Here is a 24946-nt window from a genome sequence, read left to right on the forward strand (position 1 = left end):
AGGGTTAATGGTTTACCCTGCAATCCAGAAAAGTCCACTGTTCAAGCAGGGACTTTCCAGTGGTGTGTTGCTCGCGTTATCTTTAACGCCAGCTAACTGTGACTGTGGACTCAGGAAGTATGAGCCAGCGTGCTGTAAATTCAGTTGTTTTGTTTTGCAGGTCATGTATTACACTGTTTGTGACAATACTTTTAATTAACATCAGGTCACATCTACCCAAAGTGGCGTAGTTTACTATCAGTCTCACAGGTTTCTATTAAGATAATTAAAGATACCCTGGACACATTTCAGGCTCTGTCATATGCCTTTCCTAGGCCACTAGTGGAAGACTACTTTCATTTTTCTGTTCCAACTAAACCCTTATTTGCGTTTTTTCTAATGGGGTTTCAGTTTTCTTTTTATGTACAGACTTACCATGGCGATTTCCGACGACTGTGAACACCTCATTTGGGCGTTCGGACCTCCCGCTACTCTCGCTGTGTGACGCAACTTCAAGACGTGCAGTTGTTTTCGTGCTGCTCACAGTCACACTCAGATTAACCACAGCGGCACCGCGGCTGGTTGGGGCTCTACATGGCGCATCACTAACCAAGAAACTGTTGCTTGTATGAAGTTAACGCTAAAAGCTGACGCACCCGGCACAGGAAACGACTGTGAGTAAGATGAGAAATCCTTCGAAACTTATTTAGCTACAGACAACAGTCTTGGTTTTGCTAACTCAAGTTAACTTTGACGCCCGCAAGATAAGATAGCTAATATATCGATGACCAAAAGTTAGCATTAGCTTGTCGTTCTAGCTAGCTGGCAGTCCAATCACAACAATTTCCTGAATGCGGTGTAGTTGTTGTGGTTTCCCCTTGATTATATCTGTTACATGTTACATGAATATAACTTTTTAAATATCCCTTTGTGTAAACTGAAGTCACCTTCCTCCATGGTGCAACTTTTTGAGCTGGTTAGTGTTTGTTTCACTAACATTATCCTCATCACTCTTCCTCAGGCTGAGATGGATGACCTGGGAAATCTTAACAGTGGCAAAAACGCCGCCCTGGTCATTTTAGCCTTCCTTCAAGCGGACTGTAGAGATTCAGAGTACAGCAAGAATCTTCAATCCTTGGTCCAGGAAATAAACCTCAACCGGGACATCAATTGCAATGGCCTCGGGGAAGACCATTTGGAGGATGGAGACCTTGAATCTGATGGTGGTCACTTGTCTGGTAGCATCACAGATGCTGTACGTGATATCCAGCCTTCAGTGGGGCTGCCTGGTGAGTGAAAGCTACGATGTGTATATGTGTCAGATGATTCTGAAAACAAAATGCAAGCCTTAAGGTAACAGGCTCACTCACATCTGAAGTTTAACACACCCGTTTAACCATGTAATGGAGAAGCTCTCACTTGATAACAGCCCAGAAGTCAAAGCATTGACTTTCACATCTGATAAGTTGTTTTCAGCTGTTTAAAAAAACAACCTGTGCCTCAAATAGAAAGCAGGAAGTGACAGCCGTCAACCATTTCATGTAACCGGTGTCTCATTTGATGCAAACTTACATCCACATTCATACATCTCTCACTTGATTACTGTATGTGTTCAAAACCCTACATCATAAAATGTGCTACAGAGGTGAAATGTGTGATATGTTTTTAATCGTATGATAGAGTTACAAATACATTTAATGAGGGCTCATTTCTGCATGTTCATTTTTGGAAAAGAATAATAATAATTCTTTGTCCTTCCTGTTGGATCCAGAAACAAACATTATGTTGACTCCTTTTCCTGTAGGGAACCATGCAGATGCAGAAGTCTTCCGGCAGGTTGCAGAGGGTCTGAGAGAAATTGCAGCCCAGCTTGAACACAATGTTGTAGCTCAGGCGACGCAGAACCTGAGCAGGAACATAAACGCCTCCACCTCTGAAGTGAGTAATTTCTGAGCACAGGGATTTTTGAATTGTTGATGCTTTGATGGTCATTGTCTGTCACAGAGAGGACAAACTATGTAAATCCAATCCGTGTATCATTCGTTCATTCGTTTTTCAAAATAAAACCAAAAATAAGAAAACGAAAAAACAAATACTGAGAAAAGGAATTGTTTTTTCGTTTTCTTATTTTTGGTTTTATTTTGAAAAACGAATGAACGAATGATACACGGATTTATGTAGTTTATAATTGCTTTCAAATTAACATTCAGTTATTTTTGTTAGAGGCCACATTTTTCCTATATTTAACTAGGGCTCAAATGATGGAAGTGTCTTTATCAATTTGTAGATTTTTCTTTTTAAAAGTTGGTCAAAAATAATGACATGATAAAAGTCAAATTGCCAATAGGCAAAAATATCCCAAACTGCTTTGTAAAGAGATACAAACTCCATATGTAACAAAGAGAATATCACACAGCCTGAGCTTATCTGCACAGTTTGTGGCTGACTAAAGTAACTTAAATACCTAGAACAGCACTTTTCTGTTGCTGCAGCAACATGCTGTTAATCTTACACACCTTCACTCCTTTACTTCCCACTGCAAACCCACTTGACGTTGGCCCTATTGGCTCTCATAAAAGCAGGATATTTTACTCTTTCTTTTTGTTTTCTAGGAGTGGGGAGAATACCTTTCCTTTGAGGTGGAGAGGGTGATGAGACAGGGCGTAAGTCTGAAGGATCTACCCAAGGAGCGTGTCATCTTGGCCCTGAGTCTCACCCTGGTGAGGGGAGTGTGCGAGCAGGCCCCCCAATGTCTAAAAAACCTCTTCAACACAGCGGTGCAGTACATTATCAGCTCTGCATGGGCCAGGTGACTTTTGAGCTGCAGGCTGTGAGGAGATTACTTAGAACACAGCTGAATCTGAAACTGACACCTGCTCCTTGTGACCAGTTGACTGTGTAATTGGTTGTGTTGACTTGTCGCTAGTGAGAACACTTTTCATATGAAGGAAAGTGGTGATGAGTCATTTTGGTCACCATAATTTGAAGAAGGGAAATTTTGTTTCTAACACTTGAATTTTTTCCTTCCTTTATGCGCTCTTTGTTTTCGTTTTATACTTGAAATACCGGTACATGATTTCTTTGCATTCAATTATTTTACTTTTGACATATACAGTTCATGTATGTGTATTGTTTGTGTACCTTAAATAAATAAATTGTTATTGAAGAATTGAGTTTAATTTCAATCTTAAAACAATACTGTAAGTATATATTTTTATATATCATATTTACATACATAGGGGCTGTGTGGAACGTCTGTATTGTGCTGGAAGTCAGTCGATAGTTTATGTTAGCGGACTCCATTTCTACACTAATGTTGGTTGCTTTTGCTCTTTGTTTGCCAACATGAAACCGCTCATAACAAGGTCTGGCGTATCCTGGGTGATGATTTCTGGAAAGAGACATTTCTGTTGAGTTTTTAAAATGTATTTTTTTGAGATTTGCCGAGAAGAAAAGGCAGACATCTCGCAAACTCTGCAACTCATACAAAAATAATGTGAATGGAAGAATAGCACTATATGAAAAAGTATAAAGTAAGTAAAGTATATATTTTTGATTTTGGGGTGAATTGTCCCTTTAAGCATTTTAACAAACCACCACAGAAGAGCTTCTCAAATATTTAAATCTTTTTATTCTCATTTTAAACAGTGTATTGTAGGAAACTCAAGGTACAAAGTGTCATGTTTGGGACCTTTTGACATCCATCCTGCTCTGTACTGTGACAGTTTCCCTTTGAGAGCAGGCATAGTTTGAGTCCATGAGTATTACTTGTGTGTAACACTGACTCACGTACATGGAAACATCCTTTCTGTATCAAAGAAGATGGTATCTGTCCAACACTGTTTTAACAGCCATTCATGAATTTTCATAGTGATACAACTTACTGCAGCAGAGAAAATATTTAAGTGGTGAGGCAGCAGCAGCAGCAATGAGGGCAGAACATGGTTGGTCACATTTTATAAATCATAGGAGGGGAAACTCACTAATTTTCTGTCTAAATTTAATTTGAAAGTGATAAGGAGACATTCCACCATAAACAGCTCACGTGTTCTGTTTAAGTACTGTATACTGGTGCACTAGTAATTGCAGAGTTTCACTAGCCAGGTGATCTAAAAATGTCATTTTATAGCAACACAAGAGGCTGAGTGGGTCTATATCAACTTTCCTTGTTACTTGAAACACAAATGTTCAGAACTGCTTACTGAATGCACATGTAAAGCCATACAAACATGTTGATGCTGATTTGATTGTCACTTTGCCGTTAAAACCCTCACAGTGGCCTACTACCTCATTTTCTACTCAGGGAGGGAATGAAGTATAAATAATAACTGGACAAACTGGAGCAGATGCAATACTCACTAGAAAGCTGTGTTTTGAGTCAGGTGCATCAAAAGTGGTGAAGTAAAAGAAAAGGGTAGAGAGCAAAATATGAAAGACTAAAGTAACCTGGCAGGAAAGAAACTGCAGAGAAAAAGTTAGTCCAATAAATTCAATCAAGACTGAATGTATGTGCTGCAGTCAAGTTCCTGCAACTCCTTATCTGGAGAAGCACTGCTCACTTTGGCAGGGTAAATATAAGCCATGGCTGACAAGTGCCACCTTGTTCTGTATAAATAAAATAGGAAAATCTATTGCAACAAGAGTTAACACCATGTTACATGCTGTATTTAACTGAACTTTCACAGTATATTCAGATTTACATACAAAGGATAGCAACAGAATGACTCGGGCTCAAAGTATATCAGCATACTTGATGTATCATTTCTACAAATGCAGCAGCAGTGCTGTATCTTAGGACACATTTGAATACTTTCATCCATTCTCGGGCAAACTCTTTAATGTTTCGACACACAACAACTAAAACACGCTGCTTGTGAAGTAATACAAATCATTTGTGCAATATGGAAAGATGGGACATAAATCTAATCCAATATTCTTGTTTCTGTGTCAGTAGTAGTTTCACTGACAAATAAAATTCAAATTATTGGTTTCATTTCCATATCATACATTTGTGGTTTGGTAAACAGAGGAAGTATAAGACCAACTCATCACAGTTAGTTAGAAGGAAAAATGTAAATAAGTGCGAAAGAAAGGCAGCTTGAAAGGCAGCTGGACAGCAACAGTAAATGTGGGCTTGAGGTTTACTTTAGCTACGAGGGGGGTGATGCCAGTGAATTTTCCATGGAAGCACACTGACTCAACTGGCACAAGACAATCCTAAACAGTGAGCCACAGACACAAAAGAAACCGAAAGTAGCAGAAAAGGGCTAGAAGTCAACACATTTTCCAGTCTAAGAGCTGCAGGGCTGGAGTCTAAAGAATCTTAACACAAAATTGCCCTAAAAGGACAACACCAAAAATGAGGAGAACAGTGGAGTGCATTGATTGTTTGCTGGGGGCATTTTCACATTGCCTTGAAACCTTCATAAGCATAGCAGATTTATTTATTTTTTATTTTTTTTTAAATGCAGCCTCATTTGATAAATCCAACAGAATTTGTAAAGGGAGTCCCACCATGTGTGCACTAATACATTTATTTCTACCTTAACAGCTTGTAATTTTTATTCTCCTTCCCTGACAAAGATACTTTTCTACTTCCTCCTGTAGCTTATGAGACCATACGCCATTACAGCAGCCAGGACCGCCAGCGCAGCACTGCCATAAAGCAGGAGCTCTGATGCTGGCTCTGTCTGCGCTGGGGGCTCCTCAGCTGGTGCTTCTTCTACAGGGGCTTCTGGGATTAAGGGTGCAGCCAACGGGGTCTCCGGCTCTGCCACAGTCTCTGGTTCTGGCTGGGGAGGCACTGCGACGACGGGCTCCGGCTCCTGTTCTGGTTCAGGAGCTGGTTCTGAGGTGGCTTCAGGCTCTGCTGGTGCTTCCGGGGCTTCCTTAGCTAGAGATGGGGGTGCCACCTCAACAGGCACTGGGGCAGGGGCGGTAGCTGGTTCTGGCTCAGGCTCTGGTTCTACTGCAGGAACAGATAAGGGTGCTGGAGGTTCTGGCTCAGAAGGAGGGAAGACAGCAGCTTCTGCAACTGGGGGGAGCAGCTCTGGTTCTGAGGAAACGAGGGAAGGCTCTGCAGACAAGACTGCAGGCGTCTCTATTACAACTGGCTCCTCTAGTGAAAGCAGGGAGGCTGGGGTTGCGGAGTCTGCCTCGGCTGACTCTGGAACAGGTGGAGTCTGCCCCCTAAATTCTTCCCTGAGCTCAGCCAGCTCGCTCTCTGTCCCTAAAACACTCATCATGCTCTCTTCTATCGCTGCCACTTCACCGCCTTCCTCGAGCAGCTCGGCTTCCTCGCGCTCAACATGGACAATGTCCGAGTTCGAGGAGTTGTTCTCGCTTCGCTCCTCGGCCAGAGCCACGCCCTCATTGCTGTCCAGGCTTTTGACGTCTTCGGGGTCCATCACACCAACCTGTGCCCAAGACTCGTGGCCGGCCAGAGACACAGGTAAGCTTTCCGTCTGCCAGGAGCTCTGCTCACTGCTGTTGTCTCCAGTGCAGAGCAGCGAGGAGGGGGGGCTGAGCTGGTCGTGATGCTGCTCCCCGGAGAGGATGTAGATGTCGTTGCTGTCTTCGGCGATGGTTACACCTCGCTCCTCATCTGACTCAAGGTTGTATATTTGACTCTGTGGTAGACAGAGACAGAGATGGTATCAACATTCTGTTTATTGTAAACCAGATGAGTAATATTAATATTTCATAATGAAGAATTTTGAGTTATAGATGGAAAAGTTTCATTTATTATTTTGCATAGTGAGTTTGCACTTTTGGTGCAACATGAACTCAAAGAAAGTCAACAGCAATCCCCAAATGGCATACAAAATACAGTTTTCCCTCAACTTGTTAAACACCAAATTCAAGGACTTTCCAGGCCCAATTCCCTCAAATACAGATAGTCTGAGACATGGATCAAGGTTAGTTACTGTTTTAGAACACTGAGAATTTTTATGATGAGAACTTGCAGGCTTTACAGAAGCTCAGACAACAATTAAAATGAGAGAGGCCTGAATGTGTGAACACTTTTCAATTGCGCTGCTGTGTTACAGTGATGGCAGAAAACTGCGAGAAATGCATAACAATGTACTTGATCTTGCATATCAAATATTGACCTGTGTGACTGAATTGACTGTTTGTTTAGATTAGGACTATGCTGCAAAACACTGAGTGAAAATTTAAAAAGCTCTTGAAATGACTACATACTGTACATAATGTAACACCGTACATAATATAACACTGCACTGCTTTACACCTTCAGTTACCCTTGTGTGCCACCTAGTGGTATATAGCTACTAACCAACTACATCAGGAGCCATCTGCAAAGTTCTATTATATAACAGATAACATCATTTCATATGATCATGTGGGTATGAGTGACTAACACAGAGGTCAGCTCGCTGAAGCTGAATATGTCGAAATCAATCAAACTGTAGAGTCTGCTAAATTAAATCTGACCTCAAAATATTAAAACCTTTTCCCAAAGCTCATTTTTCATGTCAGCTGCAAGAACCAAAACCAACACTGTAGCATAACAGAGTGAGCGGACCAGCCATATCTTTTATATTGCTGTGCATGCAGTGAAGTGGTACAGAATCTACAGTATGTGGCTCATCAATAGGCCAGTGAGTAATCACAATGAGTACAAAACAACAAGATGCATACGGACATGCTTATTGTCTTGAAAAACATATAAAGAGGTTAACAAGATGCTGCTGTTGCAGCTTGCTACACTTGAGTTTTATCCTCTCCCACTGTCCAGCAGCAGAATCTAACACCACCTACATAGCAGCCCTGTAAGTCCACCTGTGCACATTGGCATCTCTCTCTTAAATCACAAAAGGGCAGTTATATAGAGCTATACCAAAAAGACCACAGTGTCTACAGCCACGTTAGCAGCTTTCTAAGGCACAGTAGTAGTCAGCTAAATGCTAACACGCTCACAATGACAACACCAACATGCTGATATTTAGCGGCTATGATACATCTGGTTTTAGCATGCTAACGTTAACTACTTATCAAGAATCACAAAGTACAGGTGAGGTTGATGGAAATCATCAATTTAGCAGGTATTTGGTACAGTCCATCCTGAGGGAAACAAATTTGCAAACACACTCCACAGCAATCTGTGTTAGAGCTGCGCTAGAGGACAGGGCAGGGAATAATCGAAGTCTGCAGATCATGAATGACTATACAGATCAGTCTAATTCAGTCTGGATGAAAGTGGTTGACTGGCAGACCAACAATCTATCCACAGAACCATATTTGTAGCACAGCCAATAGTAGAGCTGCAACTAACAATTATTGCTTTATTGATTACTCTGCCGATTGTTTTCACGTTTAATCGTATAGTGTAGGAAATGTCAAAAAATGGTGAAAAACCCTCCTCACATTATTCCAGTCCAAAGTCCTAAGTGATGTCTTTAAATTGCTTCTTTTGTCCAACCAATAGTCCAAAACAAAAAGCCTCTTCACTTACTGTCATAAATGACAAAGAAAAGCAGCAAATCCTCACATTTAAGAAGCTGGAACCAGTAAATGTTCAACATTTGCTTAAAAAATGCCTGCTGAAGTTACTGTGGATCTGTGACGAGCAGGCTTCTCTGGTGTGTTTCTTTGCATGTCACACATCTGTAGGTGTGACCTGAACGGATGAGATTCAAACTGGCAGTGGGTATGTGTGTGTGCGTTTGCATGTGTGGGAGTGTGCGTGCAGCAGACAGACAGGTTCTGACAGCAGAGACAAGCTCCCGAGGCAACACCGTCTCATTTGAAAACATGATAATATACTATTGTGGTCTTCAGAGTGTCCGCTGTGTGCCACCTGACCTGCACAGTATTTAACCTCTGAGAAAGCATATAATATGTAAACTACTATTGACCTACGTAAATGAGATTGTTAAACAAATGGTCAAGCTGTGAAGGTTATTTTCCTTACAAGGACACTCACATGGCAGATGCATCCCGGGAGGCAGGGAAGAGATTAAATCTAACAGCGCTCCATCATTATCCAACATTTGCCTTCTTCATAAGCTGATTTACATGTGGGAGAGTGTTTCACCAAACGCTCGCCCTCAGGATACAGGCTCCCTATCAGCTGGACAGGGCACAACAGGGATGTCATGCTGGATAACATTCACAGCAAAAGGTTGCTGGTGGTATTCAGAAGCAATGACAATCAATCCTGCTGCATTTGTAGTTTCAAGTACTGCTGCAACATCCTCACTTATCTTATATCTAAACTGAAATTACACCTCTAAAAGGAGGATAGACTGAGTTAAAATTGCGTACGCAGTTTAAAGGTTGTGAATTACGCAACAAAAATTCCCCCGAAGCTAGAGGCGCAAAAAGTAATAGTAAACGTCTGTGCAAAGAAGGATTTATGAACAAACAAAACGGATGAATAAACAACAGTTCTTGAAAAACAACTTTTAAACCTGCATTAATAATTAAATCAAGAATAAACAGTTAAAAGAAAACACACCTGAGGAGAAAATCCACTCTGAATCTGCTCTGTGCTCCGTGTTGTTGTCCTCCAGCACTGCTGAAGCTGGGAAACACACCAACTTTTTAACTATTTGGTTGTCAGGTGTGTCCTACTGCTCTCCACCCTTTGCCCCAAGACAAAGACTAACTATATAAAACACATTCCTGCTGTAGAGCCAAGGGTGTACAGCCTACCTGTCCTTGCCCTGCCTTTTCATGTCACACTAAATTAACACTGCTCTGACATTCAGTCTGAAAGACCCTTAAAAATATCTCTAAACTCACTGACATGTTCAGAGAAGAAATCAGCTGCCACATTTTTGGGAACTTGTCAAGTACTTGCTACGTTGCCACATGACTGCCACATACTGTCAACATGCAACATACAAAACAGGACGTAGTTGTTGTTTTTTTAAATATATTTTTGATTGTTAATGCAAACAAGTAAAATCCTTTAGATCAAATTAATGCAGTACGATGATACTTGACATTTATGAGGATTATGTCATCACTGTTCCTAATGGACAAGCACTGCAAAAGGTCACATGGTATTGGACTGAGATCAGCAAAACCCAGGATAGAGAGGGACAGCTACACTGCTCATTAGCATCTAAATACTTCTTTGGAAGAAGAATCATTTCATTACTAGCAGAGATCATTTTCTTGATATTTTAAATGCTTGACTAGAATAGCCATTGCACAATCTCCATCAACCCACAGTAAAACAATACAACATTATTATGGAAGAATACTGTGACCCAAGCTCACCGTGTCATCTACAAATAACAGGAATATAAACAATTTAATAGATTATCTTCCTCTAAAAATAGCCTCTGGCTCAATAATAGATTTGTTGCATTTACTTGCATTCTTTCATGATGTTAAGACACATAATATCTCCTTAAGTTTCATATAGAAGCAAGCAAGACAAGTTTAGGACTGAACATATTTATGGAATCTGACAACTCTGCATCAGCCTTGGGCAAACTCCTTTTAAAACTCGTCTCCTGCTGATGTGCAGTGAGAAAATTTGCAGCAGTAAATATTGGTTTTTGGCCAGTCATCATTAACAGTGTTGTGGTAGCGGGGACACTGACAGATAAACAGAAGGACAGAGAGATGGTTTGGTACCCTGTTTAAACCTTGGCACTCAGCCCGTGTGCTGCTGCTTATGCTGCTGTAGCAAGTCTTTTAGCAAACCACAAGTGGGCCAGTCAAGCCCCTCGTGATGATGTTGTCGGAGGATTAAGAGAGTTATTTTTGGGGGCTTCCTCAGCCCGCAAAAAGATGCTCTACTCTAGTGGAGTCTAATGTTGATGCACAGAGATTATTGCATATTTCGACCTGGCGAGAGGGTGCTTACATAACATGGGGGAGCACTGTTAGTGTGCAGGGTGCAGCGTGACGTGCCCTGACACGGCCTGGGCTGGAACCCTTGCAGCACCTTGTCCTTAAAATATCACCACTGCAGCATCATTGTTTCTACGCAGCACACAACACAGCTACAGCCAATGTAAAACTGAATGCCTGTAGAAGTTGCTTTATTACCTTTTTAGATAAGCTGCTTTGACTATCGATTTGCTGCAGTAAAATAAAGTATGTCTTCATTATCTCATCGCTAAGAGGTCAGGTGCATTTGTCAGTGTGCCACTTTTAGACCTCAGGAGTCGCATTACATCACACTCAAAAGGACTGTCATTTGAAATAGCTGTTGTGCACACTCAGTTCTCATGTAGCAGTTTTCACTCTGAAGGACAACTGTCTGACCGGCAAAAGCACGTAAGCATTCAGACTGACACCCAGGAGTCAGGCTGTGAACTAACTACTAGAGACAACCCAGAGAGGTTGGCTGGTGTACAGGCACTCGATTACAACCACCCCTGTTTGGTATCAATTCTGCTCTCCAGTTTTGTAGTACATCACTTTTATTTTAGAAGAGGGCTGCAAGATATGGTAAAAAAAAATCATATTGCCATTATTTTTGACAAATATTGCATTTCACGCTTAGTGGGAATGATCATCACAATTTTATTAGCCTCGGAAAAAACGATTAAAATCATGATAATGTGACATTTGTTGGGGTCTGTGCCAAACAAATTTGTTTTCTTACATCTGGAAAACCAGAGTCGTAAGCCAGGACGTCTCTGCAGCACTACAGTACTTCATTATAACGCTGTTTTGTCACACATTTTACCTTTATCAAAAAAAAAATTGCAGCTTCTTGTGATTTCAACTATATTTCGATTAATTCTGAAACCCTATTTATTTCACCATGAACGCCATCTTTTTTTTTTGCTCCCCCCTTCCCCCCCTTGTGCTTCCCCATCATGTCCTCCCCCTGCCCCTGGCTGTGCGCTGTCTGAGGGCTGCTGGTTTTGTTCCTGCCAAATGAAGTGGACACCGCATTAGGGTCATAATAATCCGTATTGTATTCTGATGTAAGTAACAACGGCATTACAAGAGCCACCCAAACATGGTGCCTCACTTACACTACAGTCACACCATGTCCTCCGAGAAGAGAAAAGGCTGGTACTCATCGGCTCATTTAGGGTTTATTTTGTGTCGTTTCATCTAAACTGGAACAACGGATTAATAAATATGATAAACATTTATAAAATGGTGTTCCGCATGCAGTAGCGATTAGCATTTTTATATTTTCATTTTTTTTCCCTGTAAGTTCACATTTCACGATATTATACTATGATAAAAATCAATCTGTACGTAGTGTTTACTTGCGACCCCGAAACAATGACAAGAACTGGAAAGATTGACCTATTCTGCTGTCAAGAGTTTGTCACACACTAGCACGCACACATCCAGACCAATGAGCTCACTCCGTTTTCGCTTCAACATCACAAGTAAAACATCCTACCTCGGTATGAAGTCCTGCTTTCACTTGAATACACAAAACTCAAGTCGTAGAGATGAAGAGGATTCAGGTAGCTAGCTGAAGAGAAGCGTGCATGCAGGCAGCTGTCAAACTAATGGAGATTTCACTTTGCTCTCACTGGCACACCACGCTTCTCGCCCCCCCTCCTTTTCTCCCTCATCTCTCACCCCTCCCTCTTTCGTATTCCCTCCCCTCCTATCGCAAACTCTCTCTCCGTCTCCTCCTGATCCTGCCCCAGCCGTTCATCTGTTCATCCCCTATGACATAACGCAGAGCAATAATGTATCTTTGTCTGCAGCCAGCACACTATGTTCACTTTACGTTGCACGAAACCAGGCAGAACGTCATGATAATGAGGCAATAGTGATAACAGCGGTGGCTAACAAGTCATGTGACTGTTCATCAGCATGACCTCTTTCACAGGGAGCCATCTGTGACGCAGTGCTCCACTTATTACAACGCTGGAAAATTAAACCCATCTTCAACAAGAAAAGTTGCAAAAGTTGTATTTCTATAATATGAAAACAGGGAAAGTGTGAGCATAGGAAACATTAAGAAATCATATAGCAAGGTGTACAGTATCACTATACTCGCAGTTATATATAGCTCATTTGTTTTCACCTGAGGACGTGTCAGTCACAACTTGCACAGCTCATCTGCATCTGCTAGGATTACTGTCCAGCTCTAGCAGCAGACGTCATGTTTTAATAGGCACGTTATCTTCATTAAATATGCAAATAATTATTATGTAACAGAAATACTATTGCATTTTGTTCTGAACTATGATTGAATGTAGTCGAAAGATGGATAATAAAGTTTAAGTGACCACAAAGGATCTGACTCCTGACTGACAGCAATCTGGGGCTGCCAGTTTGGGTTTTAACCTTTTAAACACCCACCCTTTTTAAAGGAACTTCCACCTATTTTGCATACCCAAATACAAAAGCTTATGACAGAAGAACTGTAAAGCAATGCAAGTGTGATACTTCGATTACAACCTCTAGTTTCTGAAAATGTGCTTGTTTAGCATATGGCTACAGCACAACCTAAACTACATCAGTTCAAACTCAAAAACTTTTTTTTTTTGTCCTTGTCTATATTAAGTCATATCTGAATAACAATAACTAGGACATGCTTAATGCCAGAACTATGCCACATCACCACATACCTTCTATTTGTCAGCTGTGTAAAATTTGTAACGTCTAGGCCTAACTTTGTGCAAGCTAGGGACTTTTTAGTTTGTTGCGTCATTGGTGCCATCAACTGACTATAAAACCTTTTACCATTATTGAAAACATTACAGAATGCTAGTATATGATACATAACAACAAACCATGTTGAACTTAGTTCCAAACAAGGGTTTGTTTTGTTTTTTTATTTCAAAATGATTTGCACTGTGACAAAAAAATATACTGTAAAACTATATATAAGAAACCATACAACTACAAACCTACATTTTACAACATATACAAGATGCTATACTGTATTACACAACTGAATACTTTAGTATAAAAACCATCTATGTACAAAATACTATACTATACAACTATATAGAAAACTATTATACAACTATATACAAGTGTCCTGTACAACTATATATAAATGACTATACTATACAACTATTTCTAAAATTTCAAAACATTTGTAATGCTGTAACCAAGGCAGTGATCAGGGGGCCAATGAATTTCTTTCTCTGAGTTCAAGGTGTTGAAGCAGTTCCTCTGTGGCCCAAAGCACACAATAAATACAGCCAGCTGGTGTCTTCCGGTGGCAGAATGTGCATTTCCTTCTGCATGTTGTGGCTGCATCCTTTTTGGGCACAGAGGCACTTTGCAAAGAAGCGTGGCCTGTGTGAAGCAGCTGGCTTGGGGGGTTCAGTGTACCTCGAGCATGGCGGTTGAGATGCTGACACAGAGCCGAGGTTTGCAATCACTTCTTTTTGTGTCATGGCAGGACCTCTCTGCCATTGTTGGTGGAGAATGTGGGCGTTCACTACAGCAATGTCTACAAAGGAAACCAGTTCTGTCTAGACCTATAGTGCCACAAGCCCTGATCTTCTAGTGTAGAAGTTGTCAACATACAGGTGGAAACCTGTGCCCAGATCATCAAAATCCATAAGGGACATCACACCGTCGTTACTCAGTCCATTTCCAGATCCAGATGACTTGCCCTCATACACAAAGAAGGTGCACATGTAGCCACATTTAGAATTGGCCAGTACAAATAACTTGTACCCCCCAACTTAGTGAGCTTGTTTTTGATGCACTGTTTGATCGAGATCCGTGGTCTTTGACGCCACCATTCTTTCATCGATCGAAATGTGCTGACCAAGTTGGAAATGGGACTTGCAGGCTTGAACGATATGGTTGTAGAGGGGCTTTATCTCACCGAGATGGTCATATTCTGCTGTCCTCTCTTGGCATCATTCTCCTCATCAGCTTTGATGTCACTCACGTGCAGAGCTCGGCAGATGGTCAGAAATGTATTCCAGGACATGACAGAGGCAGGGAATGGGAGACTGTAGAGTCAGGATCCTTTCCAGTAGTCGACCAGTGCAGAGCACTTCACCAAGCCCATGTAGATCACCATAGCAATGAGGGAGACCATGTCGCTGATGATGAAGTCGTGCCATGGTCCTCTCTTCTCTTCTTGCTTCTTCGCATCATATGCTTTGGTGTTGGTCAGCAGGGTCCTGAGCACGGATTCTGTAAAAAAAAATTTTTTAAAAAGCCTTTAAAAAATTCAGTGGACTGCAGGCAACCCTGGTCCCTTGCTGTGGTCCAGCCTGTCTTACAGGTATGAAGATCAGTGGAGCAGGCTCAACATCCTCATCATCAGATGTATGCCACGGCTCTTGAGCTGTGTAGAGGGCATGAGGAGTTTCTTGCAGTGTCTTTCCTCTAGCACGAGAATGTGAAGTCCAGCAGTGGTAGATGTGTTGGGAGCGTCGTCCCCTGATCCAGCGGGGTTAGGAGCATCACCGCTTCTGTCTGCCACAGTCAACCAGGGAGGGAGTCAGGCGCTTGACTTGGCTCTTGTCAGGCTCTCAGTCTGAACCACTGTCCTAGCTGATGACCTCTAAAACACAATATAATACACAGTTGTAAGCATAGCATTCAGTTCAATTCAAAGTGAAACAGATGTTTACATTGCCAAATCAATTGTGAAATAAATATTTATTGTTTTTTTTTTAACAAAAGAATAAAACACAAGAATTTGACTGTAGGAGTATCCCCAATATCTGGTCATTTACAATTTGCTATCTCAATCAAAAGTGTAATGTAATCTAGATAACGAGGGAGAAAATCCACATAAAATGTGTTTACAAGCTTGACTAGATCATTCTTCAATGAATTTATTACATGCAGAAAATCAACTTTTACTGTATATGACATTATACTGAATAGAAATAAAGAGAAAGTGAAAGCAAAGTGAGTCACGGGCTAACGTGGTCAGCCATTTTGCATAGCTATTGCATTGCTAAATAAGCGGGACAAAGCATTTTGAATAGCCATGGGAAGCCAGAAACAAGCACACATGGCTTTCATTTAGATGTCACTCAGGGCTAGACAGGTCACAATGAAAACAAAAAAATATTTTTTTTATAAATATAAAATTTTTTATAATAAAAATAAGATACTCACTGATCTAAAATGTAGTGGAGGCCATCAGCAAACATGTCTTCTCTCTGTGAATCATATTCACTGTCCTCACTGTCATCAGACGCCAATACCATCTCAATAACCTTCTTCTGGTTGAACCAGGTCTTCTTTCCCGCCAAAGACATGGTTAAATATACAATCAAATACAAAATACGAATAAAAAGGCGAAAAAAATGCGGTCAAAATGCGGTCAAAAAGTGCATTTCTCTCTGTGACGGTTGTGCTGTGCGTTCGGCTGCGTAAAAGGAGGGACGGCGCACAGTGACGCATTGAAAAAGTCTGCTTAAATAGCTTGGCTCAAATGCAACCTAACTATCCATGCATACCAGCATTGGAAAAGTAGAATGATTGGCTACAAGCGCGAATGATTGACGTGTTGATAGGCAATAATACCTCGTTCTAGCATGGCTGCAAACAATACATGACAGAACCCACTGGCCTTTCAAGCTAGGAGCACTAGCTGTACCCCAGGGGTTGTCCCGAGATGAAAAATTAACAGAAAGGGATAGGGTCACTTTCATGTTGTAGGCAGCAACATAAGGAAAACAAACATACCCAACAACACCGGTCAGGAAGAAGAGAAAACATCTACTCATGAAAGTAGATTTGTTTTTGTTTTGCAAACAAAATTTCCAGACAGAAAGCAATGATGATGATCAATGATCATGGTGATTATGGATGATTCAATTTTACATCACAATTTTCATTGAAAAACTAGTAAAATCATGATGATGTGGCATTTTTCCTGGTCTCTGCCAAACAAACATATTTTATGTCATCTGGAGAACAAGTTTTGTAGGCCAGAGCATCTCTGTAGCACTACAGCATGTCATTAAAACACTGTTTTGTGACACATTTTTCCTTTATAAAGTAATTGCACTTCTTGTGATTTGGATTATGCACTTAGTCATATAGCAATTTTGATTATCTTGTAATTAATTGTTTATGAAAAATCCTTTTTGATTTTTTTGATCACTGGACCCTTACAGGCTGAAGGAATGTAAATTATCAAGCGTATTCAGGCCTCATGACCGCTTCAAAAGGTACAGAGTCGCCACTTTTTTCCCCCATCTCTTCAGTTTACTATGCTGGTAAATCTGAATGACTCATAATTTGGTAGTCATGATTTCCCTAAAATGAATTATATGACTATACTGTGAAGAATCTAACAAGGTATAACATGCCTATATTAGTATATAGGCATGTTATAGTGTAAACATCTATATCCTCATGTGTGGTGCCGACCCGCTTTGAACGGGCCGAACCGTTAACCGTTAAAATTCTGTCTGGTCATTTATGTAAATTGTCTGTTGAGGATTTACTGCCATGCATATTTAGGTACGATGTATGTTCTAATCTCGTGTATGGTAATGTGGCTGTTGTTGGAACAGAAACAGGGACTCGGGGGTATGAAACATCTGTGTGGGAAGCACACTGACGCCCTCATCTGGCTATTCTGAGTTCTGTGCATCAATTTTGAGGAAGGTGGAGGCATTTTTTTCTGTTCACGGTACACAACATCCCAACTTTCTGTTCCTAACATGCCATCTCTGCACAATCTTGCAAAAATATTTAGACACTAAGAAGCACCAAGTGGTTGCCTTTGATCATATGAATAACTAATAAGCTTATACTTTACAATTTCAATGCTGTCACTATTTTTGTAACTGTTGTTAGGAGGGCACCCTGTAGTGGTAGCAGTACAGCAATCTAAAATCCTCACTCATCCAAATATGAATATTACAAAAACTATTTTTGAATTCCAGCTGACCTCAGTATAAACTATTGATAGAAGCATAGAACAGTTTTCCTCCATTGCATGCTTAAAAACTCACCCATCCCCCTTGCTGGATGATGTAGCCAGCTTCGTCCTCCTCTAGGAAGCGCACCCCCAGATGCAACAGAGTTGCCAGTGACTGGCCTTCGCTTTGTAAAGCCTGGAGCAGCACCAAGGGCACTAGCACCTGAGAGAAGGGGGGGAGGAAGGAGTTGAAGTTAAAGGTGAGGAGAAAATGAAACAAAAAAAAAAGAAATGGGGACAACTTTTGCAACTTTTGCATGTCCTAAGAAATCTGTTTTTTTTTCGTTTTTTTTTTTTAAACCAGGCCTTTGTATAGAGAACAAATAAAACTCACCTTGCTCCAGCCTTCCTGTGTGTGTATTGAGAGATCCAGTGTTGTGTCTCTGAATCTCTGGTAATCCAAGGGCCTGAAACACACATAGACATCATCCCTGGTGTTAAACACAAGGTCTACATATAACTGTCCAAATATTAAAATGTGCTTAAAATCCAAGAATTATTGTATTGTTATTTCGTGGCCAAACCTAGATTTATCTTCTAACCTGAGTGTAACCACTGAGGTGTTTATATTGTCCAGGACTTATTGCTTCTATTGAATGTGTTGCAGTTTCTTTATATATCCATGATTTCTGTTATTATCTGCTTTCAGGGAGTCAGATCGAAGTTTTCCAACTGATCACTTGTGTACCAGAGATAACTTGTGAAGTCATACCTTCCCTTCCAAATGAGTTTGTCTTGCAACATGTGTATGTCAGCCATACTTTAAAATAAAGGATTTTACTATAGTCACAAATTTGTTTGCCTGTGGGGTTTTCTTCCTTTTTTTTGCATATGACTGTATATGCAAAGGGAACATCCAAAAAGCTGCTTTTTACTCTCTGGGTTAGTTCCCTTTGTATGAATGGTCTTTTGTAGCAATATTCTGCTCAGTTACACACAGTCACAGTTGTCCAGTACAACCACAGTCTTATCTGTTGGCCACAGAGCAACTCTACTGGAGCAGTGGATTAGGCGTCTCGCTTAAGTGTGCAACTTTTAGCAATCAGTATTTGACGACCCGAGAATGACACTAAGAAATCAACTCTCTTTCTTCGCAACCGCTTTAAGAGTTTGCCTACACTCCTACACTACAGTGTGTTGCTTTAATTGTCCACATTAATGCACGGACACGGGCTTGTCTCACCTTTTCTCACTTGTCTCTTTCATTCTGTTACATTTTTTTTTCCATCTGCGATTCTGTTGTCATAACAGCAGGTGAGCCGCACATGGAGGCAGCTGGTTAATTATTTAGCCGATCAAAACCAAGGTGCACCCAATGACATTGCAACAACGGGGTGCACTTACAAGTTTGTACAAAATAACGGCGGTCAGTAGGCTGACATTAGATAAGATAAGTCGCATCACAATCAGTATGTTTCCAGGATGGATGTAATACCAGAGAGCCTCTCTCTCTCTCTGCAGAGCATGTGTAATTGACAGACGGGATGGGAAGAGCAAGGGCAGATTGTCCACTAGTTAAATCAATCACGAATGGCATTTTTCTCTCTGACTGATAAAAAAAACGATACAAGTGTAAAATGGGTCACCAAATATACTTGGGCTGGCATCAATATACACAGATCAAGTGTACGTGTAGGAAACACTGCATCTACAATAGTTGGGTTTGGTTTCAAAATTCGAATTGATGCAGTACAGCCTTTTTTTTACCTCATGTGACTGCATCACTGTGAAAGTTCAATAGTTCACTAAGGAGAAACGAACTAAGCAGCCGTTTATCAACATTGACTCGGTCATTCCTCTGAGATTGTAACGCTCACCATGTGGCCACACATTTCCTCATACTGTCTGAGTGTAGTGTGAAAAGAGCAATCAGTTCTGATTAGTGTAGTTGCTGCACCGACCCTCACAATTCTGTTTCCATATGGACCAAGTTTTGGATCAAATATTTGTAAGCAGTCAAGAAAAGCAGCAATCATGTCAAAGCAGCTTTTTTCACATAAACAAGTCAGAGTGCTGCAGACTGACCCTGCGAGGAGTGCGTGTACGGCTGCTGCCAGGTGTGCGTCAAGCTCTCTGGCCACCTGGTCTCCCACTGCAGCGAGGCAGTCTTCAATAGAGGTCTCCGGGTTGGCCGGATTAAACACCAGCGATGTGTGTCGGTCGAAGCCTGTTGTAGAAAAAGCTGCAAACACACAGGACAGAGTGATACCTCAGACAGGAAGTGCAGTTCATTTTTTAGGAATTATTCACATGACCAGAGAAGAAAATGTGGTGGTGACACTGGAGAGAGGCAAAGAATTGTATCATATCTTTTAAAGGCAGAATAAAATCTAATGCACACTCAGACACACTAGTGATAACTCAAGACAATCCACTCCACATTAAGAGTTTGGGAGACTCTGTATGGTTCAGTGTCTGAGTAGCATGAGGAGAAGGAGTGTCTCACGCACCAAAAAAAAAAGAAAGGATGCAAGTTGTCTGTGCACTGGCTTCACACCAAACAATCCATCATTCATAATGCTCAGCTCCTCCTTTCTACACAAGAGCAAGGACGATAGCCTGGAGCGTCACTCAACCTTGGTTATGTAAAGAAACCAAAGTTCTCTTTCAAAGCATACATTTCATGTTTTACATTGACAGACTTTGACCTCTGGATTCCTTTGAACAGGCAGACCAACTGTCTGCATGACAGAAAAGCCAGAGTATTAACAACTGAGAAACTAGAAGTACCACCTTGCAGTGTTTGCCTCTGCAGACAAGTCAAGTTACTGTTCCTGAGCTATACTGTTGAAAAGTGGCCAGTACGTTTTTTTGCAGAAATTATGACATCACAGTGAAGTTGACTTTTGACCTTTTGGATATAAACAGTCATAACATCATCATAATCATCATTATCATCATCATCATCATTTTAAGCTATTAGACATTTGTGCAAAATGTTGTTGAATTTATCATAGGAATTGTTAAGTAATGGCTGAAATTGTGTTTTATGAGGTCACAATGACTTTGACATTTGACAATCAAATCCTAATCAGTTTATTCTTTAGTCCAGATGGACGTTTGTGCCCAACTTGAAGAAATTCCTTCAAGGAGCTCTTGAAATGTCACATTCACAAGAACGGGATGGACGGACAGACAATTGCTATAGCTAGTACAGAGGCATAGATAAAGAGTTTTAAAACACATCACACATCAAGGTGTTTGATTATGTGTTTCCTTTCAGTTATTTAAGGAGTACTGTGCTTTAAAGCGTCATTATAGTGGTTCACATGCATATAAGCATTTGCGTTAAAATGTCTTTACAGTGACTGAACCTATGCAGACTAAATTCCTTGATTTGAGACTTGAATATTATTTGGAATCTGTATCCAATAAAACAAACAAAAACCACTGAAACGGACTGTGTGTGTGTGTGTGTGTGTGTGTGTGTGTGTGTGTGTGTGTGTGTGTGTGTGTGTGTGTGTGTACTTGTACAGCTATCTTTGTGTCCACTTACAGTCAGCGATTTCATCTTCCAGTCTTTTCAGCTCTTCCTCTATCTGCACTTTTATCATTGTGGTCCTCTCTCTCTCATTCTGGGCATCTCCTGAAAGAAATAAACACATAATGTAATGACCAACGACCTCACTCCCATCTCAAACACACACTCACTGTTCACAAACACTATACAGTACAAAGCACTTTACAAGGTCATTTCTGTTTATGCATCTTAACACATTATTGCGTTTACTCTTTTGTAGTATGTAATAGCTGTCTGAAGTCTTTTTTATGTTGTTTATAGTTATTGTTGTAACAACCTTTGGCTTGACACCAGTGATGCCTGCACATGTAGCATGACACTAAATACACACAGTTTGCTCAACAAGCCTGTTATGCATGTATAAATACTCACTCTCCTGTATGGAAGAACAGTGTTTGCGGGCTGAGGTGCAGCTAAAGTCATATTAACAACCTTTACTTTCAAGTCACTCATTTACTCCTCTCCAGCACGATGTTGCTGGACTCAAACAAGAAAAAAAGAGGGAGAACTGAGCTCTCTCGTCGCGTGCATGTGGCAGCAACATGCAGCTTGTGCTTGAGTAAATAATTCACGAGATTCAGTCTTCACTGCTGAGGACATAATGAATCAGACTAGGGGCAACAGTGACACAAAGGCTGCTTGGGTGTATGACCACGAGCTTCCACATTCATTCACTCACACTCACACTCACACTCACACACACACACACACACACACACACACACAAAGCCATTCAGCTTGTGAAGATCCAGCAGTCATTTGATTAAGAAGTGAAACAGTTGTTAGTGCTCAACTTGGGACTAACAGCCAAAAAAAGAAAATGGCATTTAAGTATTAGTCTTTATCGATTTAGCAGCTGACTGATGTGACTTTTCCAATTAATGTTTTCATGACACAAATCAAACGCTGACGTTGTTTTAACAGGAAGGAAGAGGGCCCTCAGTCTTTTCTGTCTGTGTCCCTGCGGCCCATACATGACCGCCCTGAGGACCAGTGTTGGTTTTTACCGAGCTTGGTGCTGTTTCAGCACTGAGCCAGACAGCTAGCCGGCCAACTATTTGCTTCAGTCCATTGGCGTGTGAGTGATCCTGCGGTGATTACACATGACAGGCTGTCAGAAATTGGACCGGGTCAAGCGGAAAGCAGGGATCAGCCACTCCTCTGACTTTCTCCGCCCATTCCAAGCATGCACACAACAACAAAAAGGGACAGGAAATACTGAAAACTTCCCCTCTCTCTCTTTGACCATCTCTCCTTCTGCTTTTAATCCTTAAAACGCCTGAGCTTCTCTTTTTCAGAAAGCTCTGTCCATATGCTGTGACAGAGGGAATGACAGGCATGGCCTAAAATGGTCCTCCTGCAAACCTGTAGTACCTTCCAAGTGGGATGTTTCTCTCCCAGTAATTGATGTCACCACTAACTCACTGTGTCCATAGTTTTATTGCACAAAGTAAGAGCCATGACATGTTGTTGGTGGCTAGTGCGGGATTTAGTTTCACACAGCATTTCTCTAACAGCACAGGACACACACAAATATGACAATTATAGGTCAAAAACTATTCAAAAACAGTCCACTGTGTGTTTTTTGTATGCCAGACACATAGGAAACCAGATGAAAAACAGCTGCAAGGTCACAACACAAGTCTGTTATAAATGCCTCTGTAAAGACAGGCCTTCGGCTACTTTGGACACCATATTGGAAGGCTTATACAGAGTTTCACATGACATCTATTTGTTTACAAGCACTTCTTCACTGTCACATTTAAACAGACACACTAGTAGCTTGATGAGTTTCTATGCCAATGTCAGAGGAGGCCAAACTAAGTGGTGGTAAACAGGTGGCAACCTGCATACACAACTTGAATATTTTCCTGCTATGTGTGCATGTGCACACAAATCTATTTGTGTGCTGTGCGAATGCACAAGTGTGAGGTTTGCCCTCACATATGCGTCATATACCGCCTGAAGAGACTGTGGAAAGCAATAAAAACAGGGTGTCCTTGGCAGTGGTTGCACTTCATTATGCGTGTCCCTTCAGGACATACAGACAACTCATTTTCAGATTTAAGCAATACTTTCTATCAGATTGTGTTAACTACATTTAGAGCCAAAATTAGTCTTTCTTCTCACCTTGAGCTGTGGTTGTGTGTGATCTACCAACAGGCAGCATTCCCAGGTAGTTGAGAACAATGTACTTGGTTTCATAATGGAAATCCTCAGGCACAGTGGCGGTAATGGAGGCAGAAGAGGTAGAGCCTGAGGTAGCCATTGAACAGACCTGTGTCAGACTCTCAGGCACATAAGTTCTTACAGTCAAAGATGGACGTATCACCTGAGGGCATGACGACAAGAAGAGAAGAATGTACAATCAGGATTGCTGCAGTACAGTCACATGTTAACAGGACATGAGAGAATCCACATCAGACTCTGGAGAAAAGTCATTATGACATCTGTTGTGACACTGTAAAACAGCTGTTAGGCGTATGACATAAAACAAATGTCCCACTTAGTTTCATTGCAGGCATGATAGCACAATGTCCTTCTCACATTGTGCCAGGTGGACATGTCCATCTGGCAAAGGGGCGAAGAAGCAAAACTTGATCAGTAAATGTAAATACTGGTGCATCCGAGACACAGATGGAGATAGGCCCAAGACATGTCGATCTCTTGCATGAGTACGTTTTGTACCTACATCATCACACAATAAAACTTACATAACACACGTGGTGGACAAAGGGGCGTGAAAGGTCTTTCCAATAGAGCCTTTACTGAACAGATGTATGATGGATATTTAGATATCTCTGAGCTGTAGTAATCAGGCCCTTAAACCACCGTTAACAAACTCACTGACTTGCAAAGTTTAACTTGAACAGCTCACATCGTCCTTAACAGATGAGATGAGGTGAGACCATGCGGACCACATGAGATCAAATTTACCAGATTAAAAAAAAAACGAAAAACTTCCGGCTTGCCCTGTCAGAATAAAACGTCTTGCTGACTTGTTCCCAAACCGATAAATATCAAAGTTTAAATTACATTTTTTAACTACTATACTAATTAGAAATTAAGTTAATACAATCAATATTGTTTTTTTTTCAAATCGATAGCATGGCTCAGTGAATAGTACGATTTAATGTTAACCGCTCATATTCAATTAATAACCCGACGTACAGCCCGTTAGATAATTACCTGACATGTACCTTTAATGTCTGCCACACTGGACGCTCCGCTTTTACTCAGACGAGCGCTCACTGGAGTATCTCACCACACATGCAGGCTATAGCTAGCTTAACATTACACGTTTTAGGGTGCTATTTCAGAGACGCAAAACTTCATTTGAACTTCAGTTAAGAACAGCAGGAGTCCATTTCTTACCGTCCGTGTCCAAAGGCAACCAGGTGCTGACAGACTACAAGCTGAATGGAAATATGCGACACAATCCCCAGCAGCGGCAGCGGCAGGAGCAGTGAAAGGGATAGACCACCACTGGCAGGCAGCTACAGCACTAGCACACAGTGTGCTTTGGAGGCTACACAAGCTAGTGAGAGTATAACGCCAACCTTCCGGTTGTGACCTTCGAAATAAAACTCTCACGGACAGGTGGCGCTACT

General features: G+C 41.2%; 2 protein-coding genes across 4 annotated transcripts; one reads left to right on the plus strand and one right to left on the minus strand.

Annotated features, from left to right (window-relative positions):
- Positions 1–270: 270 nt before the first annotated feature.
- Positions 271–3148, plus strand: bida (BH3 interacting domain death agonist). The gene is made up of 4 exons (XM_073471929.1): positions 271–653; positions 1001–1268; positions 1784–1917; positions 2592–3148. The coding sequence occupies exons 2-4, from the start codon at positions 1007–1009 to the stop codon at positions 2790–2792; spliced, it is 597 nt and encodes a 198-aa protein (XP_073328030.1). The 5' UTR covers positions 271–653; positions 1001–1006; the 3' UTR covers positions 2793–3148.
- Positions 3149–3587: 439 nt separating this feature from the next.
- bcl2l13 (BCL2 like 13) lies at positions 3588–24848 on the minus strand. Of its 3 annotated transcripts, none has more exons than XM_073472933.1 (7): positions 24711–24848; positions 23466–23667; positions 21312–21401; positions 19841–19997; positions 18150–18222; positions 17850–17978; positions 3588–6608 (listed from the first exon to the last, which is right to left on the minus strand). In XM_073472933.1, exons 2-7 carry the CDS (start codon positions 23602–23604, stop codon positions 5571–5573), a joined length of 1626 nt encoding a protein of 541 aa, XP_073329034.1. In that variant the 5' UTR covers positions 23605–23667; positions 24711–24848; the 3' UTR covers positions 3588–5570. The 3 variants fall into 3 exon arrangements, with proteins under 3 accessions (XP_073329034.1, XP_073329036.1, XP_073329035.1); XM_073472935.1 differs by lacking the exon at positions 24711–24848 and adding an exon at positions 24187–24275; XM_073472934.1 differs by lacking the exon at positions 24711–24848 and adding an exon at positions 24050–24262.
- Between the last annotated feature and the right edge of the window lie 98 nt (positions 24849–24946).

This window comes from Pagrus major, chromosome 8 (genome assembly GCF_040436345.1).
Source record: "Pagrus major chromosome 8, Pma_NU_1.0".
In the NCBI taxonomy this organism is placed as follows: domain Eukaryota; kingdom Metazoa; phylum Chordata; class Actinopteri; order Spariformes; family Sparidae; genus Pagrus; species Pagrus major.

What these genes read in the sequence shown, in the direction of transcription:
- bida (XM_073471929.1), top strand. Translation starts at nt 1,007, where the DNA reads ATGGATGACCTGGGAAATCTTAACAGTGGCAAAAACGCCGCCCTGGTC. An exon ending in GCCTTCAGTGGGGCTGCCTG is followed by an intron (nt 1,269 to 1,783) that starts GTGAGTGAAAGC and finishes CTTTTCCTGTAG; the next exon opens with GGAACCATGCAGATGCAGAA. An exon ending in TAAACGCCTCCACCTCTGAA is followed by an intron (nt 1,918 to 2,591) that starts GTGAGTAATTTC and finishes TTTGTTTTCTAG; the next exon opens with GAGTGGGGAGAATACCTTTC.
- bcl2l13 (XM_073472933.1), bottom strand. Translation starts at nt 23,604, where the DNA reads ATGGCTACCTCAGGCTCTACCTCTTCTGCCTCCATTACCGCCACTGTG. An exon ending in GTACACGCACTCCTCGCAGG is followed by an intron (nt 18,223 to 19,840) that starts GTCAGTCTGCAG and finishes TGTGTGTTTCAG; the next exon opens with GCCCTTGGATTACCAGAGAT. An exon ending in CACAGGAAGGCTGGAGCAAG is followed by an intron (nt 17,979 to 18,149) that starts GTGAGTTTTATT and finishes CCCTTCTCTCAG; the next exon opens with GTGCTAGTGCCCTTGGTGCT.